Source organism: Physella acuta, unplaced genomic scaffold (assembly GCF_028476545.2).
Source record: "Physella acuta isolate Inbredline_101_S28 unplaced genomic scaffold, ASM2847654v3 ptg000483l, whole genome shotgun sequence".
Taxonomy (NCBI): Eukaryota; Metazoa; Mollusca; class Gastropoda; family Physidae; genus Physella; species Physella acuta.
In genome coordinates this window covers 43,461-64,700 of record NW_026732002.1, presented here as the reverse complement: position 1 = coordinate 64,700, position 21,240 = coordinate 43,461, and the positions used below count along the sequence as shown (strand labels likewise).

At 38.1% G+C, this 21,240-nt stretch overlaps 1 protein-coding gene and 1 long non-coding RNA gene across 2 annotated transcripts; one reads left to right on the top strand and one right to left on the bottom strand.

Annotated features, from left to right (window-relative positions):
- Window positions 1-4,065: 4,065 nt before the first annotated feature.
- Window positions 4,066-5,919, top strand: LOC131944138 (uncharacterized). The gene is made up of 2 exons (XR_009386993.1): window positions 4,066-4,304; window positions 5,011-5,919. It is a non-coding gene; the product is annotated as an uncharacterized LOC131944138 (long non-coding RNA).
- A 2,867-nt stretch (window positions 5,920-8,786) lies between these two features.
- LOC131944154 (small ribosomal subunit protein eS10) lies at window positions 8,787-14,645 on the bottom strand. The gene is made up of 7 exons (XM_059304675.1): window positions 14,622-14,645; window positions 13,930-13,975; window positions 11,552-11,699; window positions 11,162-11,336; window positions 9,167-9,229; window positions 9,027-9,079; window positions 8,787-8,913 (listed from the first exon to the last, which is right to left on the bottom strand). The coding sequence occupies exons 3-7, from the start codon at window positions 11,690-11,692 to the stop codon at window positions 8,857-8,859; spliced, it is 489 nt and encodes a 162-aa protein (XP_059160658.1). The 5' UTR covers window positions 11,693-11,699; window positions 13,930-13,975; window positions 14,622-14,645; the 3' UTR covers window positions 8,787-8,856.
- Between the last annotated feature and the right edge of the window lie 6,595 nt (window positions 14,646-21,240).

Below are 21,240 nucleotides of genomic sequence, written 5' to 3'. Positions count from 1 at the left end.
ATGTTGGTAGGGTGGTTACATCAGGCTACATGTATGTTGGTAGGGTGGTTACATCAGGCTACGTGTATGTTGGTAGAGTGGTTACATCAGGCTACATGTATGTTGGTAGAGTGGTTACATCAGGCTACATGTATGTTGGTAGAGTGGTTACATCAGGCTACATGTATGTTGGTAGGGTGGTTACATCAGGCAGGCTACGTGTATGTTGGTAGAGTGGTTACATCAGGCTACATGTATGTTGGTAGGGTGGTTACATCAACATCAGGCTACATGTATGTTGGTAGGGTGGTTACATCAGGCTACATGTATGTTGGTAGAGTGGTTACATCAGGCTACATGTATGTTGGTAGGGTGGTTACATCAGGCAGGCTACGTGTATGTTGGTAGAGTGGTTACATCAGGCTACATGTATGTTGGTAGGGTGGTTACATCAGGCAGGCTACGTGTATGTTGGTAGAGTGGTTACATCAGGCTACATGTATGTTGGTAGGGTGGTTACAGAAGGCTGGCTACGTGTATGTTGGTAGAGTGGTTACATCAGGCAGGCTACATGTATGTTGGTAGAGTGTTTACATCAGGCTACATGTATGTTGGTAGGGTGGTTACATCAGGCTACATGTATGTTGGTAGGGTGGTTACATCAGGCTACATGTATGTTGGTAGGGTGGTTACATCAGGCTACATGTATGTTGGTAGGGTGGTTACATCAGGCTACATGTATGTTGGTAGGGTGGTTACAGCAGGCTACATGTATGTTGGTAGAGTGGTTACAACAGGCTACATGTATGTTGGTAGAGTGGTTACATCAGACTACATGTATGTTGGTAGGGTGGTTACAGTAGGCTACATGTATGTTGGTAGAGTGGTTACAGTAGGCTACATGTATGTTGGTAGAGTGGTTACATCAGGCTACATGTATGTTGGTAGGGTGGTTACATCAGGCTACATGTATGTTGGTAGGGTGGTTACAGCAGGCAGGCTATATGTATGTTGGTAGGGTGGTTACATCAGGCTACATGTATGTTGGTAGAGTGGTTACATCAGGCTACATGTATGTTGGTAGAGTGGTTACATCAGACTATATGTATGTTGGTAGGGTGGTTACATCAGGCTACATGTATGTTGGTAGAGTGGTTACATCAGGCTACATGTATGTTGGTAGAGTGGTTACATCAGACTATATGTATGTTGGTAGGGTGGTTACATCAGGCTACATGTATGTTGGTAGGGTGGTTACAGCAGGCAGGCTATATGTATGTTGGTAGAGTGGTTACATCAGGCTACATGTATGTTGGTAGAGTGGTTACAGCAGGCTACGTGTATGTTGGTAGAGTGGTTACATCAGGCTACATGTATGTTGGTAGGGTGGTTACAACAGGCTACGTGTATGTTGGTAGAGTGGTTACATCAGGCTACATGTATGTTGGTAGGGTGGTTACATCAGGCAGGCTACGTGTATGTTGGTAGAGTGGTTACATCAGGCTACATGTATGTTGGTAGGGTGGTTACATCAGGCAGGCTACGTGTATGTTGGTAGAGTGGTTACATCAGGCTACATGTATGTTGGTAGGGTGGTTACATCAGGCTACATGTATGTTGGTAGGGTGGTTACATCAGGCAGGCTACATGTATGTTGGTAGAGTGGTTACATCAGGCTACATGTATGTTGGTAGGGTGGTTACATCAGGCTACATGTATGTTGGTAGGGTGGTTACATCAGACTATATGTATGTTGGTAGGGTGGTTACATCAGGCAGGCTACATGTATGTTGGTAGGGTGGTTACATCAGGCTACATGTATGTTGGTAGAGTGGTTACATCAGGCTACATGTATGTTGGTAGAGTGGTTACATCAGGCTACATGTATGTTGGTAGAGTGGTTACATCAGGCTACATGTATGTTGGTAGGGTGGTTACATCAGACTATATGTATGTTGGTAGGGTGGTTACATCAGGCAGGCTATGTGTATGTTGGTAGAGTGGTTACATCAGGCTACATGTATGTTGGTAGGGTGGTTACATCAGGCTACATGTATGTTGGTAGAGTGGTTACATCAGGCTACATGTATGTTGGTAGAGTGGTTACATCAGGCTACATGTATGTTGGTAGAGTGGTTACATCAGGCTACGTGTATGTTGGTAGAGTGGTTACATCAGGCTACATGTATGTTGGTAGGGTGGTTACATCAGGCTACATGTATGTTGGTAGGGTGGTTACATCAGGCTACATGTATGTTGGTAGAGTGGTTACATCAGGCTATATGTATGTTGGTAGGGTGGTTACAGCAGGCAGGCTACATGTATGTTGGTAGAGTGGTTACATCAGGCTACATGTATGTTGGTAGAGTGGTTACATCAGGCTACATGTATGTTGGTAGAGTGGTTACATCAGGCAGGCTACATGTATGTTGGTAGAGTGGTTACATCAGGCTACATGTATGTTGGTAGAGTGGTTACATCAGGCTACATGTATGTTGGTAGGGTGGTTACATCAGGCTACGTGTATGTTGGTAGAGTGGTTACATCAGGCTACATGTATGTTGGTAGAGTGGTTACATCAGGCTACATGTATGTTGGTAGAGTGGTTACAGCAGGCTACCTGTATGTTGGTAGAGTGGTTACATCAGGCTACATGTATGTTGGTAGAGTGGTTACAGCAGGCAGGCTATATGTATGTTGGTAGAGTGGTTACAACAGGCTACATGTATGTTGGTAGAGTGGTTACATCAGGCTACATGTATGTTGGTAGGGTGGTTACATCAGGCTACATGTATGTTGGTAGAGTGGTTACATCAGGCTACATGTATGTTGGTAGAGTGGTTACATCAGGCAGGCTACATGTATGTTGGTAGAGTGGTTACATCAGGCTACATGTATGTTGGTAGAGTGGTTACATCAGGCTACATGTATGTTGGTAGAGTGGTTACATCAGGCTACGTGTATGTTGGTAGAGTGGTTACATCAGGCTACATGTATGTTGGTAGAGTGGTTACATCAGGCTACATGTATGTTGGTAGAGTGGTTACAGCAGGCTACCTGTATGTTGGTAGAGTGGTTACATCAGGCTACATGTATGTTGGTAGAGTGGTTACAGCAGGCAGGCTATATGTATGTTGGTAGAGTGGTTACAACAGGCTACATGTATGTTGGTAGAGTGGTTACATCAGGCTACATGTATGTTGGTAGGGTGGTTACATCAGGCTACATGTATGTTGGTAGAGTGGTTACATCAGGCTACATGTATGTTGGTAGAGTGGTTACATCAGGCTACATGTATGTTGGTAGGGTGGTTACAGCAGGCTACTTGTATGTTGGTAGGGTGGTTACAACAGGCTACATGTATGTTGGTAGGGTGGTTACATCAGGCTACATGTATGTTGGTAGGGTGGTTACATCAGGCTACATGTATGTTGGTAGAGTGGTTACATCAGGCAGGCTACATGTATGTTGGTAGAGTGGTTACAACAGGCTACATGTATGTTGGTAGAGTGGTTACATCAGGCTACATGTATGTTGGTAGGGTGGTTACAGCAGGCTACTTGTATGTCATCACATTATTTTATCACAACTATCATCACGTTATTTTATCACTTATCATCACATTATTTTGTCACACCTATCATCACTTTATTTTGTCTTACTATCATTACCTTATTTTGAGATGAACTTATACGATTACTATGGAAACGGGTTACGAGTTAAATATAAAATTAACCAACTAATCCCATGTTGCTTAACCCGTAAATCGATGAGAGGTCAAAGAAAATGTACAGTCTTTGGTATTGTAATAAATACATGCAAAGAGGCCACTAGTACTTGTATAAGAAGTATTCCCAGTGCTATGGCATGGAAGTGAGTCGACATTACCTATGCTTCTTTAGATCTACCCTTGACCTACTTTCTATTCACCGCAGACTGATAAACTACAAGTGCAACATAATTTTCTGGTAAAAGTAAAGATTATTCTAAGACAAAAGATGAGACCACCTCATCTAGCGGGCTTTCCCCTAAATATGACCAGCTTTACGGGAAAACCCGAGCCGGCAATAAATGACGAAAACGTGGCCAGCCCACGCCACTGTGGGTGTATAAATACACAACGCAGCATCCAAAAGCAGCCAAATACATTTTCGCCGTGTCCAGCACCTGTATAGCTTTCGCGTGATAATAGGCTACAGACCAGCACTCATCATACAGGCAGGCACCTGACGTGTGGCAGACTACAGGCAGGCACCTTACGACGTGTGGCAGACTACAGGCAGGCACCTGACGACGTGTGGTAGACTACAGGCCAGCAGAAGTTGGTGAGTACTACAGGTCCAGTTTTGATAAGTACATCTATAGATCTAATTTGAATATAAAAGTTCATTTTTTCATATTCTAAAATTGGAAGATGACGCCCATTAGTTTTGTGTACTTTCCGTAGTTTAAACATGTTTCATGTGACGTAATTGTTTATTGCGTTCTTGGCACAACCATAAACACTTTTCTGGTGGCATAAAAATGTTTCTACATTCGAATATGCCTCAATTTTCATTTCCCCTCTTTAAATAAAATTTAGTTTATACATTAAAAACATCTAACATATTTTCAACTAAAGTCCGTTTCTTTAAGTTCTCCATATATCGCTGAACATACTGATCACATATCCTCAAAAATGGTGCGGACAGAGAGAAGTGCGCACATGAGTTTTTATATAGGCCCTATTAGGATGTCCAGCTCCAAGTTTTAAAACTAAGTTCAACATTTACATTCCTCACTTGGATTTTAAAAAATTGACCACAACTATTGTAATCAGACTTTTTTCTCTGATGCACTCTAGCAAAATTCAAATCTGTTGAAATAAACTAGCACTTGCATTATAGATGGCTGCTTGCGAGAGGGCCTGTAGTGTGATACACATCTCAACTGTCACATTATAACAGCTGATCCGTAAATAAATGAACAACTATTTAGAACATTGTTTCAGGGTGTTACTGTTAAATCAGTTTAACAACTGTTTATTTACAGATCACCAAGATGGCCACATTAAAAGAACGGTGGATGGAGTTTGTAAGAAAACAATCTGAGAAGACTGCCAGAGATCCAAACTCCAAGGCAAAGGTCATGGCGGGTGTGGTCATCTTACTATTGATCTGGACACAGATACCTAAAGCCCAAGGCTCTGCCATCGCCTGTGGACCTTGTGTAACCTGGGCGGCCCAATGGTGTGCAGGCTTTATAACAGCAGGGGGAGCGTGTGCCACAGTAGCATTTGTTCCCCCAGCTCTCTGTGCCTGTCTCTTGGCAGCGGGAGGGTGGATCTGTGTTGGAGCAGCAACAACGTGTGCCGTTGTCTGCCTTGCTCCTACACCATAAACAATACACAATTTGACATCATTATAAAAGTACCATTTTTAGCGCAATTTCCATACGGACAATGGCGATTATTAACTCGTCATTTCTGGATGTACGGATGAATGAATGGATGTGTTGTCTGCAGCTTTAAGTGGTATCTCCTCCTCATCGAAGCAATATCGAGGACTAGTTCCAAAGCAAAAATGTTAAGCCAGTTCCAAGGATGATTGTGGGCCAAAAAAATTCCTGGAATTCCTTCCTGGATTTCCCGGAAAAGCCAAAAAACCTCGAACAAATGCAGTTTTTCGCCCATATCTCGGCAACCAGACCACTTAGCGACTTGAAACATTTACCATAATTTCTGCCATAATTTAGAACAATATTGCCGAAGAAAGTTTTCAAAAATATCCTTTCGTTCGGTCACATAAAATTAATTAAGAAATTTTAAACTGAGCATCGTGTAGGCCTAGGATGATATTTTTATTTGTGCTTAGTTTCTTAGAACTTTTAACTAGTATCATATGTTTAAATAGAGCCACGCTGTTGTTGTGACGCTAGTAGAAATAAAAATGTTAAACATGATTGTTTTCTTTAGCGTTATTGGCATACACCAATGTATATCTTACCGTTATTGGCATACACCAATGTATATCTTACCGTTATTGGCATACACCAATGTATATCTTACCGTTATTGGCATACACCAATGTATATCTTACCGTTATTGGCATACACCAATGTATATCGTACCGTTATTGGCATACACCAATGTATATCTTACCGTTATAAATAATATTTTCAAGAATAGTTAGGTGCAAATTAAATAATGTAGGTGCAAGAGATATTGAATGTAAGTATGACATGTATAAAAGATTGTGAGGTTTGACGTAGAATGTGTTGCTGTGGGGTGCTAGTAAGTTAGTTTTGATCTTTTGATGTACCCCACAATAAATGTGTCGTACTCACCAAGATCAAAATATGCACCCACATTGTGTGGTAACCTACAAGATCAAAATGTGCTCCCACAGTAAATGAGTGATGACCTACAAGATCAAAATATGCCCCCACAGTAACTGAGTGATGACCTACAAGACAAAAAATGACTCCCACAACAAATGAGATGTGAGCTAACCCTAAGGAAGAGATACGACTCTTTGACCTATTCACGCATTTACAATTAATTTGTAGCACTGTTTGAACAAAGCAAAGGCTACGAGTATGACAACTTAAAAACTTAACGCTAGGTAGATTAAGAAAGAAATAAAGTGTTATAGTTATAATCAAACGATTTAAATGTCTTGCTCTTTGTGCCCAATAGAAGAACCGCTGTAACCAGAGTATAGCTAGTGGTCTATATTTAGACACGACCTCCATCTATGTCAGTAGAGTTGTTTACTATGCAATCTGCAATACGTATGGAAACACGAAAGTCTGTTGAAAATATTTAATGGGGGGATCTTTTAAGAAATATTCTAGGTTCAGACCAGCAGAAAAGGTGCTACTGGACAGGGGAGGGGGAAGGTGAGAGAACTCGAAAGTTGCATGAGCCCACTTCGTGATGTTAGTATTGTTTCAAAGATCATGGCGGGTGTGGTCATCTTACTATTGATCTGGACACAGATACCTAAATCCCAAGGCTCGTTTATAGCATGCGGACCTTGTGTAGCCTGGGCGGCCAAGTTTTGTACAGGACTTATTGCAGCAGGGGGAGCCTGTGCCGCAGTAGCAGCTTTTCCACCAGCCCTCTGTGCCTGTCTCTTGGCTTCTGGAGGGGCAGTCTGTGCTGGAGCAGCAATAACATGTGCAGTTGTCTGCTGTGTCCCCACACCATAAACATCCCACTTCAGCTTAATACTGAGTTGAAGTAGTCAACCTAGTAACTTAACATCTCACTATGACTTCAGTTAAAGGGCAGCCATGTTTTAACTACCTATGCAATATTTTAATCAAAAAGCCATTACCAGCATGTTAAATTTCTGAGCAGAGTTGTATATATAAAATGTCAATAAAACAAGTGCCCAGGAAAAGTACTGATTTGTTAACACATGTAAAATTAAAATATATAGTTAATTATAATTACTAACATTAAATTGACATTTATTTTAGGCAATTGAGCTATATTTATATTGAACTTTCTCTAGCCAAATTGACAGAAAATCACTTTTCAAGTTTGCCTTCTCCAATCTACCTAAAATTATCATAATCAAAATAATTGGTTAAAATGATGTAACTATTTTGTTTCCAACATTGGACTTATGTAATCTGTTCATGATCTAATTGCTTATGTTTTCAATAAATAATAAAACTATTATTAATATGGTAGTGCATAATAGTGAGTTAATTACTTATTAAAGAATAATAATGTAATGTACTAATTTAGGTCTGCTCTAGTTGAGTAGACTAATATAGGCCACTAGTACAGAAAAAATTGGAGCCAAAAAAAAAAAAAAAAGATGAATTCAGCAGGCTGTAACCACATCATTCACTGTTTATGATTATATAGCTGAGAAACGGGTCTGCAATAAAACAAAATTGCCGGTATCCCCCCCCCTTCAAGACACTGAGGCCATAATAGTCTAGACTTCAGTGAGCCTATTTAATAAGCCATAGCATGAATTGTGATTTGACTTATACCCCACCCCCCCTCCTTACCCAGCAGTACCATTTACGTACTTGGGGTCGCGGTGAGTTCATACAAGTGACCGTAGTTACAAGGAGGGGCGGGGTAGTCTAGCTTTAATGGTCAGCATTTGCAAAGATTTCAAAAACAGTTTAACGGAAGGTGGTTTAAAATTAAAGGGGCATCCATTTATGACGTCCACAAGTTACACTTAACATCAAAGTGATTACATTCTAAAACAAGTATTAAACTCGTATCCTGCCTGTAGAAAGTTAAATTAAGGCAACTGTGCTGGTATACCACTCACGCACCTCCCCCTAATTTTGTGTTATGACTGCCTGCAACTAAACTTTAACAATGAAAAATAGCGGTTAAAATCGGGAGCCTAACAATTATGAGGGCTATCATTCTCTCATTAAATGATCATTTTAAATACTCTTTAACAGATTCATGCGGTCAGTGGCGCCACAAAATATCCCCCCCCCCCCAATGACATAACTGAGCATGTTTTTTTTTCTGAACCAGCGAAAAACACATAGTAGACCCGCACAAGGGAATAAAAATGGAGTCAATTCCCTTAAAAATATCATTTTTTAAAGTTTGCAAATATGGACTTAGAAGTTTTGTTTCTAAAACTAGCGATTTTCCAGACTTTGTAAAGTCTGAAATTCACTAAATTCAAGACTTTTTCCAGACTGCGTATGAACCCTGACTAAGAAATTTGCAGGCCACTTACTGAGAAAGATACTGAAATAAAAACAAACTAATAGCCAAGAACACCCATAAATTCTATCATTATACTTGCCAGATTTAAACCAAAAGCACAGTAAAAGAAAAAAAGAAGGAAGTAGAGTGACATTGATTTATTCAATGAAATGGCCATACAAGATATTAACACACTACTGCCCACCAGATGCACCACCAAAACCACCACGTCCTCTTCCAAATCCTCCTCTCTGAAAAGATAATAAAGGAGAGAATTTAAACTCCATAGCCAAACAGCCACTTATATCTGCGTTTTAGGAAACAAAATCAGCCAACAGCTAAAAAAGCGAAAGATAATACTTACAAACTCAAACTTTTCAGATCCAGCGCCAACTTCTGACTTCTTATCTGTTCCAGCTAGAAAAAAAATAATTCCAACACTGAACATGAACAGCCCTAACCAAAAAAAAAAAAATCGATAAATACACTAAAACAAAGTCTGACCTGGTCCAGCTTTACGGTATTCCTGACGATCAGTAGCACCGCCACCACGTGGGCCTTCGGATGCTGAAATAAGAAAAAAGGTTAAAGGAAACATTAAACACAGTAGATTTAGGGTTAATCAAGATGATACCCATAAATCCATTCGAGGGGGATTCAATGAAGATGAACACCATAAATCTAACTACTGCCTGTCATGACATTGGGTGGGGAGGAAATGTAACAGAAGATTAGTTTGAAAATAAATGCAAGAAAATACAACTAAATATAAATTGAAGTTTTAAACTGAGACCGGGAACAGAAAAGCACCACAAGAACCCCTAACTAATTTACTACTGATAACAAATCTGATCATAACACAAGGCTACAGTTTAATCAGAAAGGTATAGTCGTAAGTCTGAAACCAGAAAGGAATAATCTTAAAATTACAGGAAAAACATTCATGCTACAATGACAAAAAGATGTGAAAAATAACAAAAACAACAACCTAAAACAAATGTCAAGAACAAGACATGGTGGTTGAATATGCACCAGCCAAAAACTAAGAGAAGTTGAAGTAGCTGTTATTTGTCTAGTAATCCTTTATACAAGCCATTCGAAAAGAATAGATGACCTAAATGATTAACTCTTTAAGCCTGTAAGTATTTACACGTTTTTTCTCTCTCAGGTTAATTTTATAATGTGGTGACGTAAACGGTCAGACGCGGCAGCTGAACAGCATTCTGCAGTGTTATAAAAAAAAAAAAATTACGTCCTGAAAGGTGTTCTACAACAACAAAAAAAAAAAAAAAAAAAAGAATTATGGCAGCTCTAGCGTTATCATGACCTAGATTTATGATTAAAATCTTGGACTAAGAAAAAGTGTAGTTTCAGTCTTAAAGAGTTAAACAATGTCATAAGAAAAAAAAGCAAGATTTTAACCACCTGAACTTGCAGAAAATGTGCAAGAATAAATCAAAGTGAACTGCAGTGAGACCAGTAATATTAAGCCAAAGTCAAGCTTAACTTAATCAGTGGTCAGTTAACTTTTAGAAAGCGGAATTACACTTAACTACCATCAATCAAAGACATAACAGCCTTACTAAGAAAAATCCTAAACTAACGGCGACATTTCTTCTCACAGTACCAGGTGTGTAACACATCTCAATTTTCTAAATAACTGTAACATGCACGGTTGAAAAATTATTAGGAACAAATTTCACGAACTGTCATAATGCCCGACCAAACGCAGTTAACCCACTTCCTTTGGTGTTGCTGCGGCATCCAAAATCATGATGAAAAATGCAAATGAATTATACATTGATTAATGGAAAAAAGAGAAGTTTCCTTCCTGTATTAAGAATGGGGTCACCTACTGTCTGTGCTTCTATTACAATAGCCAAAGTCCACACTTACAAAACAATTAGCACCTGACACAGCAAGGCGTTGGGGACGCAAAGAAAAACAATCGATTCACCATGTTACACCAGCGCAATCACTAAATCACCTTTTTGTTCGTTGAAAAATAAGACAGTCGGAAAAGCTGCACTTCCTAAATTCAATGCCAGAACTTTAGTTAAGACCAGACCAAAACATAGTTTTATTTCTAAATATACAACTAAATACCACTCTTTCCAGACTGTGTAAGAGCTCTGACTATTGAGTGGGAAACACAAAAAAAAAAAAAAAAAAAAAAAAAAAAAAAAAAAAAAAAAAAAAAAAAAAAAAAAAAAATCCATGGTTCTACATATGTAAAATAGTTATAGACAAATGAATCACACCATAGAACGAATACTGCAATCCATTTTTAATTTAAAACACTTTAAAAACGTACGTTTTTTTCTATATAAAAAAAAAAAAAGCAATAGGACCCTATCTAAAATGTATCAAGTTTTGCTTTTAATTACTTGTTAACAATAAAACTCAAAACTAAACAGGGCACTCTTACCCTTTAAGATTTAAGTTATAAAGAGTGGGGAGCTTTTAAATTCAACAGGTGAACAACAAGAATCAACCAACCTTTAGGTCTGGGCCTAGGTGCCTCTGGGCGCTGTTGTCTCTTTAATGTGGCAGGAACAATTTCAGCAGGTAAGTGCAAGAAGTCCCTTAGGTACTGAATACCTTCATTTGTCAAATACCAGTAGTAATGACGCCATGCGAACTGTTCACGAACAAATCCTTTAGACTTGAGACTCTGTAATATTAAAAAAAATATAGACCCTAATACAGAAATATTAGTCATGTTACACACACAGAGTAAGGCATACTACTTTAGCATTTGTTAGCTCCATGAATAAATATTAAGACAGAGAAATTTGTGCAACTGGCCACATCAAGAGATCAATTTGTTGAAGGGTTGGTAGTTTCAACATTTGATTAACATACCTATACAAGAAATAAAAATCTTACTGTTAGTGCTTTCATCACATGCAAATTTGGAACTTCAATTTCTGGATGCTTAGCAGCAAAGGGGTCTTTCTTTGCAACAAGAACACCTTCTTTGAAGAGGTATTCATAGATGGCGACCTTGTTCTTTTTTGGAATAAGCATTTTGATGCTGTAAAATAAAAGACACAAACGTCACATAACTGTATGATTAAAACCTAGGATTTTAAATATTTAAGCCAACTTAAATTAAATGGGTAGGCCTAGGGTTAGTATCAGAAAATTATACCCAAGCAGCGGCCACCCCTATTCACCTCTCAGGTTGCTTTATTAGCCTTATCTATTGTATGTACAGTGTCCCGCACATATTGTAAAAGGTATTTATTAGTATTTCTCGCTAACTTGGAGGTGTGGTCGGTTGCTAACAACAATATGGCGCCCGGACCGGACGCTTGACTTCCGACGATTTTTCAGCCAAATTCTAGAGACCTTCTACTAATTAGTTTTTAAAATGTTTACCACTCGCAAAATGGCGGGACTTTCACGTTATAACAACAAGCTATAGGTGGCAGGGCTATATATGCCAGAAAAGCATTTTAATATTTGCGTTAGAGAATGAAGGCTAAATTTAAAAGTTGGTTTCTTCAAAAATACTAGAACTTTTTAAATATAGATTTCCATATTACAAAATTGATTTCCATAGTAAAGCATTATTAGTTTTATCAGTCTATGAAAAAATAAATATCATCAACCGTTTTTTATAAGACCAGCCACAAAAATGACAACCAAATTTTTTTTTGAAAAATAAACCACGTGACCACTATTTGGAGATCACTAGTGAGGAACTCTTGTGCATGGCCACTTAAAAAGTCTAACCTGATTTGTGGTTTTCTTTACCTTCAAGGGTTAGAAGAGTTGTCACGGAGAGATGTGTTGGACATGGCAAGTGATTGACAATAAATATTAAATTAAGTAATTTAGTTTAAAACGAACTAAAAACTCCAAAGTTAGTGTCTAATGGATTAAATATGGATGTCTATTATTCAGTGGACATGTTTAAATTGATAATTGCGTAAATTCTAGATTTAGTGAGAAAAACTAGTATTTATAGTTAATCTAGTTTTAAAAAGCATTGACTGGTTGGTTTTATTTGTCTCATCCGGGACCTAGAGGAGCTTACACTTTTCGGACACACATAGCGAAAAAACGCAACGTAAAAATTCCATGCGGTCTCATTAAGTAACCGCTTAACATAGAAAACAAAAAAAAGTATCATATCTATCCGCAACCATTCTACTTTAATAATGTGTGTGTCATTTTGTATTCATACGCATAGAACTTAAGCTATTCTTGTTATAGTGACTGGGGGGTCTTAACGTGTGTTCGAACACATGTAATACAGTTTTACATGTGTTCGGACACTTTTACCCGTCATCGGGCACTTTTTGTTCATTTAGAATAATTTAAAGTCAATTTAATGAATAAAAACATATATTATATGCATGTATATTGTGTTATTGATTGTTTGTGAGGTAATTTTAATAGTATAAAACCTTTTTCCCACACTCCCAAAGTTCATCCCATTCAGCCATTGCGGCTCGCGCAGTACGCTGCTAAGCCAGCCAGGTCACATGATTCCCCCTCCTCTTTCGCATTCCACAGCCTTCTTGACCTTATTTTGACCCTTTCCTTTCAATAACCAGCCCCTTTTATGCTCTAAATTCTTATTTAGTAATATTTTTGTGTTGCTGTCCGCTCCCATGTAAGGCCAAATAAGTTAGCGAACACCCCTTTTTTATTGTTCAAGCACAAAAAAACCCATTAACCTTGACATTTACGATGTTCCATACATATATAGAAGCTATTTATAGTGTAACCTTTTAGCTAAGCATTGATTGGTTCAAGTTTTGCCCCTAAGTCCAACCCTAGGTCACTTCATCCGGCTGGTGTAAAAATAGAAATGTGCGTACCATGCAACGTTAAAAAATTTCTAAAAATAATTCTTGAGAAAGGAAACGGAAGTACTTGACACGGAAGTGTTCATAAATGAACAGTTTACGTGCAGGCGCCGTGGTTTCGCGTGAGACATGCTAATTAAAGTTTCTATGAGCCAAAAAACCGACGAAGTGTTCGCTCCTACGTAATTTTTGGTGTGTGTCCGAAAAGTGTAAACTCCTAGAGTGCTTTTCATAGGGGAACTACGACGTAGTATCTCAAAAACTAGTCTTCTAGAACAGGGGTCTCCAAACTACGGCCCTCGGGCCGGATGCGGCCCGTGAGGTCCTCTCATCCGGCCCTCGGAGATCTTTTTGACCACCGAAAAAAAGTGTTTGTTGTAGGTGGCTGAAGAAAAATGCCACCCCAATGAGATGCCTGGAAGAAACTCTGGCCCCCGAACTTACATTTTGATAGTTAATGCGGCCCTCGGGCTGAAAAGTTTGGAGACCCCTGTTCTAGAAGGAGAAAAAAGAATTTAACCTGGATATATTTAGAAATGGACATGTGTACAGCAGATATCGGTAGTTTCGTATAAAATATCCACGAAGTGATTAACAGGGAATGGTTGCACCATTGTTTTAACCGCGCTTGGAACTTCACTCTAGACACAAATATCAAGCATTAAAACTCTGCCTGAATTTCTACAACGCGAGCGAGCCGTCACTGAGCACAGCCTATGGCCTATGAGTGACAATGTTTGGAATGCATTTCTCGCTCACATGAGATGAAATTTAATCCAACGACGGTTTTTAAAATAAAAACAAATGGATATTTCGCTCAAAGTACATGTTTGGTGATAATACTTGACTCGCAATATAGATCTATAGCCTAAATCTAGAAGCTATTCATGAGATTCTAGGTCTCTAGATCTACTTTTAACGAGCAGTGCATAAACAAACAAAATTGAAAATAATAACTGAAATACGTTTGAGGTTAACTAGAAATATCTAAACGGTTAGAAAGACTAAAACTAGTTTTCGACCTTCCAAACAATTTGGACTATCTACCTGACGTTTAAAAAAATAAAACAACAGCTTATTTATATTCTATAACGACGATTGAAGTAGATTTTAATAACTAATTCAGGAATACATACCCTTTCGCTTTGGCGATAAACTAAGAAAAGGAAAACCGGAAATGTATTTTCATTGAAGAGCTATTTCGGTACTTTAAAAAAAATATGATAGTAGATACGAAATAATAAAAAGTACTAAAAGGCATAGGCCTTAAGAAACCTTAACATTTCGACTAAACTTGTAAAAAACGTATTTTACAGAAGTATTTTGTTAGTATATTCTATTTATTAAGAATAATGCTGCGATATAATAATTTTTAAAGAAACTGTACTTCTACTTAATTAGCTTATGTACTTCAGATGATTTTTTAAATCGAAAATTTGTACAGCTTACACTCCTACAGCGATTGGAAAGGCTGAACAATATTGATTTATTCTAAAAATAATTTTTATAATTTATTTAGACCTATGTGCCATGTAAAAAAAAATATCCTCTAAATAATTAAAAATTGTGACTCTAAGCTCTAGTTATTCTTCAAGCTAGACACTCACTACCCTCATCATTGTATGATTCAATCCGCACCAACCTAACGCAAAGGCCTAATTAATATGTAAACAAGATAATGGAGGATTCGTTGGAGGCGTCCATGAGTTGGAATTTGTAGAAAAGGGAAAGAAATTTGATTTATTTGAAAAGTGAAATAATACAACAATACTAAGGGAGCTAACAAACTTTATTGCACTCAATCCTTCTTTTTCAATTACCGGCCTTAGGCTTTAGCAGCGACCATTAGCCTAGCTAGGTCTCAATCGGAGTAGGCTAAATGCAACAGCTGATTTAGTTCTTTGGTTCGGTGTTTAATTGTAAACAAACCAATTAAGCCTGAATGAGTAGTGTAAAATTAAACTGTTTGCAAACTTAAATTTCTCTTTCGATGGAGATCCCAATACAATGCGTGTTTGTCCAATGACGTTTGTTGGTTTGCTGTGTCCAACCATCCCCGGATGCCGTTTGACCATGAACTCAAGTGATAGGTTATCAGGTGTAGTGACGTCACGTGTAGTGACGTGTGGTCTGGGTAAACGGAAAAAAAGTCACAGGAAAAAAAAAAAACAGAAAAAAAGTCACAGTTTTTGCTAGGAAAAAAAGTCACAGAAAAAAAGTCACAGTGGAAAAATTTTATCGGAAAAAAAGTCACAGAAATAAAGTCACAGAAAAAAAGTCACAAAAATCTTTTTAGAAATATTTTTATTAATTTGTTAAGAATTGTAAAATTTTGTATGTTTATTGTTGTGGGTTGTATTTTTTGATAGCATAAATTATTTATAGACGTTAAAAGCATTATGATTTATAACAATTGTAAGTAAAAATACTCTAAGATAATTTACACAACAATCTCAACTTTTGTTACGTATTTAGTTAAATACGCGGTAGAAAAGTTAATTATAAAAGAAATTTAGGCAAATTTTGCCGTAGGCTATTCCCTGGTCGGCCTCTCCTCAGTAGGCATTGTCCGAACATATTTTGTGTTGTTGACGTTACGCGTCAATGACAGCCTTTGAACCTCGTCGGCTTTCTGTTTTGATCCTAAGTTTTGTTATGTAATGAGCGTGATAAATGTGGGCAGTAAAGGTGGTTGAACTAAACATAACTATTGTTGCCATGAGTTGAGGGCAGCAAGTCAGGTGAACTTACCATTTCACGGTAATTTAATATTGGTATTTAAAAAAAGAAACACGATGAAAACCGTGGACATTGGAGCATTCTATTCAATGCTACTAATCTTAAGTTTAACATAATTACAATCTACATACTTCATAATAAATATTTTTAGATGAATTATAAAAATTCCTATGCGTATACAGCCTACACACATTACATTACATTTAATTAATCCTAAGTTAATTTGCACTTTCTAAATATTTAATACATAAAAGTTTTAACAAATATCATGCAAATATATATTTGTGACTTTTTTTCCTGTGACTTTTTTTCCTGTGACTTTTTTTCCTGTGACTTTTTTTCTGTGTTTTTTTTTTCCTGTTTTTTTTTCCTGTGACTTTTTTTCCTGTGTTTTTTTTTCCTGTGTTTTTTTTCCTGTGTTTTTTTTCCTGTGTTTTTTTTTCCTGTGTTTTTTTTTTTCCTACAATCGTGGTCTGCAGTGACCAGGACAAGTGTAGGACAACTTCTGGTAAAATGGTTGCTTTTACTGTCAATAGATGGTACTATAGATTGTAAATGTGGTTCAATTGAAGTCGTATAACTTGAAAAAAGTTGCATTAGAACCTCATATAGTTAAAACGTTGAGAGAATGTATCGAACCAGAATCTAACACTTTTAATACATTTTTTTTTCTAGATTATTTTCTGCTAGATATGTTTCCCGTCCCCCCCCCCCCCCCGTATGTTGCCATGTGTTTCCCAATATGTTCCCCCATGTTTCCCGATATGTTGCCTGTGTTCCACCATATATTAGATATGTTCCCCTTATGTCGCCTGTGTCCCCCATATGTTCCACCATTTGTTGTTTGTGTTCCCCCATATTTTGCCTGTGTTCCCCATATGTTCCCCATATATTTCCTGTGTTCCCCATATGTTCCCCCATATGTTGCCTATTGCCTATGTTCCCCCATATGTTGCCTATTGCCTATGTTCCCCCATATGTTGCCTATTGCCTAGTTTCCCCCATATGTCGCTTGTATTTCCCCATATGTTCCCCATATGTTGCCTATTGCCTATGTTCCCCATATATTTCCTATGTTCCCCATGTTCCCCCATATGTTGTCTATTGCCTATGTTCCCCCATATGTTGCCTATTGCCTATGTTCCCCCATATGTCGCTTGTATTTCCCCATATGTTCCCCATATGTTGCCTATTGCCTATGTTCCCCCATATATTTCCTATGTTCCCTAATATGTTGATTGGTTTCCCCTACTGTTGACATTTTGTGTATGTTGCCTTATATTATATTTTATCGCACCAATTCCCTTCCCCCTCCCAACCTTTAGATTATTCTAGAACGTATTGATTTTCCCCTAACAATCGCTGGCCAATTTTCTGGTTACTGCGGGTTAACACCGATCATCTTGTTTAAAAGTGTGAAATGTTTTTTTAAAGAAATCGATAGTTTAAAAACCCCGGATAAGCTGTGGTACTCAGTCGCGACGTGAAACAAGCCTAGTCTCGCAGCGCCCGCGAGAACTGCGCGAGATTTCTGAACCTCTACGTCTGGCGGAAGTTTTGAGTGGGTGGGCAGGTCAGTCGGGAGCGACATTTCTTCATAGAGCACGCGCAGTCATAATTGGTTGGATTATCCCGTGTTTTAGTACTCACGGTAAGTGACGTCTTGTGTCGTTGTTACTTAGCCTAGTGGTTGGATACTGCCTAGGTATTGTTTCTTTTCTTACACCATGGGAGTAGAACTTTTAAGAACAATTTTTAAAATCTTACCTATGCCTAGTTTTAACCATGACCTAGGACATGGTTAAACGTGACATATGACTGAACCCACTGGCCTAACCAGTTGACACGTACCGCTTAATTGTGTTGGAGGCGTGGTCGAGTCGGCAAAAAGCTCATGGTTAATAAATTCAAAAAAGTCTCGAGTTCAAACCTACTGGCAGATAAGGCTCGATCCCCTTCAACACTAATAATTAAGAACGAAGAAGAAGTAGAAGATCCACCTATCTGATCCACCTCTATGATCCACCTATATGATCCACCTATATGATCCACCTATATGATCCACATATATGATCCACCTATATGATCCACCGATATGATCCACCTATATGATCCACCGATATAATCCACCTATATGATCCACCTATATGATCCACATAATATGGCCCACCTATATGATCCACCTATATAATCCACCTATATGATCCACCTATATAATCCACCTATATGATCCACATATATGATCCACCGATATGATCCACCGATTTGATCCACCTATATAATCCACATATATAATCCACATATATAATCCACCTAATGATCCACCTACACCCCGGCCACACTCCCTAGTTCAAATGTGTTCTTGTTTTTCTTTTACATAAGATCTTTCTCAAACGTGTCTCATCTTTCTCAAACGTGTCTCATCTTTCTCAAACGTGTCTCATCTTTCTCAAACGTGTCTCATCTTTCTCAAATGTGTCTCAACTTTCTCAAATGTGTCTCATCTTTCTCAAATGTGTCTCAACTTTCTCAAATGTGTCTCTAATTTCTCAAATGTGTCTCAATTTTCTCAAATGGGTCTCATCTTCCTCAAATGGGTCTCATCTTCCTCAAATGTGTCTCTACTTTCTCAAATGTGTCTCAACTTTCTCAAATAGAAGGGTATTTGAAATGTGTTTTCCTACCCGTTAAACGAATACAATAATTTAAAAAAATAGCATTTTGAGCATTGATTGCTGAAATTGATTAGCCGAGTGGGCCAATTCAACAGGCTACATCAAATTCTTTCATCCGTTTATACCCCCCCCCCACCCCCTCCCCCCATACCGAGCTGCCCGTTACCCGTCCTACAGGCCCAGCCATCCTTACTCAACTCCCCGTGGGGCAGGGAGCGGTGACCTTGACATATCGACAGCGTCACAAGTGCTCCACCTCCCGTGAGCGTTGAATAGCCCTCACCCCGACATCATCACGTGCTCACCCCGACATCATCACGTGACGACCGACTCAAGATCCGCTAATCAATGCTGGTGGGCAATTAGAAAACTGGAATTACTCAAGTGCTGGGGGGAGACTCAGAACCGAAACAATTATTTCTCGACATCGGCTATTTAGATTTTCATTTTCACACTATTGTATATTATAAAGTACAGTCGTATTTCGACATACGAGTGCCCCGACATACGAGATTTTGTAGAAAAGAGCTGTCGAGTCAGCTAAAATTTGCTTTGACATACGAGTAAAATTTGTTATACAAGTAAACGGATTAGCGGGTTTAACAATACGTAGAAAAAGAAAACACTGCGAAAAAAGTTGTAATTGATTGAGCATCAAAGCTATATACGACACTTACCTAATTTCCGAAATATTCCGAAAAAGGGGACAAATAGAATGTATGTATATATATATATATATATATATATATATATATATATATATATATATATATATATATATATATATATATATATATATATATATATATATATATATATATATATATATATATATATATATGTATATATATATGAAGAGTTTATTTTCAAAATGCAATATATCCAAAATTTTGGTTTTGAGAAAATCGCACTTTTCTCCTGCACAAAGCCATTGTACAATATGCTAAAACTGTTTTTCAAAAATAGAAATAAAATAAAAATTTTGCGCCGTGAAGATTAAAATTAAGTTTTCCTAATAGTAACTGAGTAGCTTTACAATATGGGCACGTTATCTCATTTTTTTCAAAAATGGCGCTTACCGCGTTTTGAAAATAAACTCTTCATATATATATATATATATATATATATATATATATATATATATATATATATATATATATATATATATATATATATATATATATATTATACTAGACTATCATGGCGAAACAATGCGAGATTAACCGCCTTTACAAGATCCAATGAATATTTTATACAAACATGAAACTGTACCTAACAGCCGGCACGCGATATTTTCAAACACCACATGCAAACTTTGTTACCAGGAGACTCGCGACTCTGTGTCAATCAGGCCAATGCAGATGCGTAGCGAGGGGGTGGAGCGGGGGGGGGGGGGGGGTACATATGTCCCCGGGCGCCGACCGTAGGAGGCTCCAAAATGGATTGGAAAACAACATTAAAAGCTGATTTTAGCTGCAGTTTAGCATTGTAAATATGAAAAATATAGGGGGGGGGCGCCAAATTGAAAGTTTGTCCCCGGGAAGAGTCGCTACGCCTCTGGGCCAATATCTGTTTGTTCCCTTGTTACTTGAATGTCTGTTTGTTCCCTTGTTACTTGAATGTCTGTTTGTTCCCTTGTTACTTGAATGTCTGTTTGTTCCCTTGTTACTTGAATGTCTGTCAGTTCCCTTGTTTGTTACTTGAATGTCTGTTTGTTCCCTTGTTACTTGAATGTCTGTCAGTTCCCTTAATACTTGAATGTCTGTTTGTTCCCTTGTTACTTGAATGTCTGCCTGTTCCCTTGTTACTTGAATGTCTGCCTGTTCCCTTGTTACTTGAATGTCTGTTTGTTCCCTTGTTACTTGAATGTCTGTTTGTTCCCTTGTTACTTGAATGTCTGTTTGTTCCCTTGTTACTTGAATGTCTTCTTTTATTTACTTTGACCGAGTTATCCCTTCATTATTCAGATCTCATTTCAGCGAGGGACTATTTTTTCCCGCGGCGAGAGGCGCATCACTGTGTTATTACAACTCGCCCGGCGCTGAGTTGACAGAAATTAAACCGCGGGAGACTGACCGACTGTGGGGATTGTTCCGTCTTTACGAGTTAACTCAGTGGGTTTTTTCATTGTCTCAATATCCGGAAATAAAAAACGTTTGTTATTGACTTCTAAAAATAGTCGGAAGATACAATCGTATTTCAGTTTAACAAAAGTTGAAAAGATGATAATGTGAATAAATGATTTGTGGCGTCATGTGGCGCTTACTGCCGTGAGTCAAGTCTCACTGTGGGAGGCTTACTGTCGTGAGTCAAGTCTCACTGTGGGAGGCTTTCAGGGCTG

Coding starts and splice junctions, on each gene's coding strand:
- LOC131944154 (XM_059304675.1), bottom strand. CDS start 11,692: ATGCTTATTCCAAAAAAGAACAAGGTCGCCATCTATGAATACCTCTTC. Junction 11,337..11,551: donor ATGTGATGAAAGCACTAACA/GTAAGATTTTTA, acceptor TTAATATTACAG/AGTCTCAAGTCTAAAGGATT. Junction 8,914..9,026: donor GATCTGAAAAGTTTGAGTTT/GTAAGTATTATC, acceptor TTATCTTTTCAG/AGAGGAGGATTTGGAAGAGG.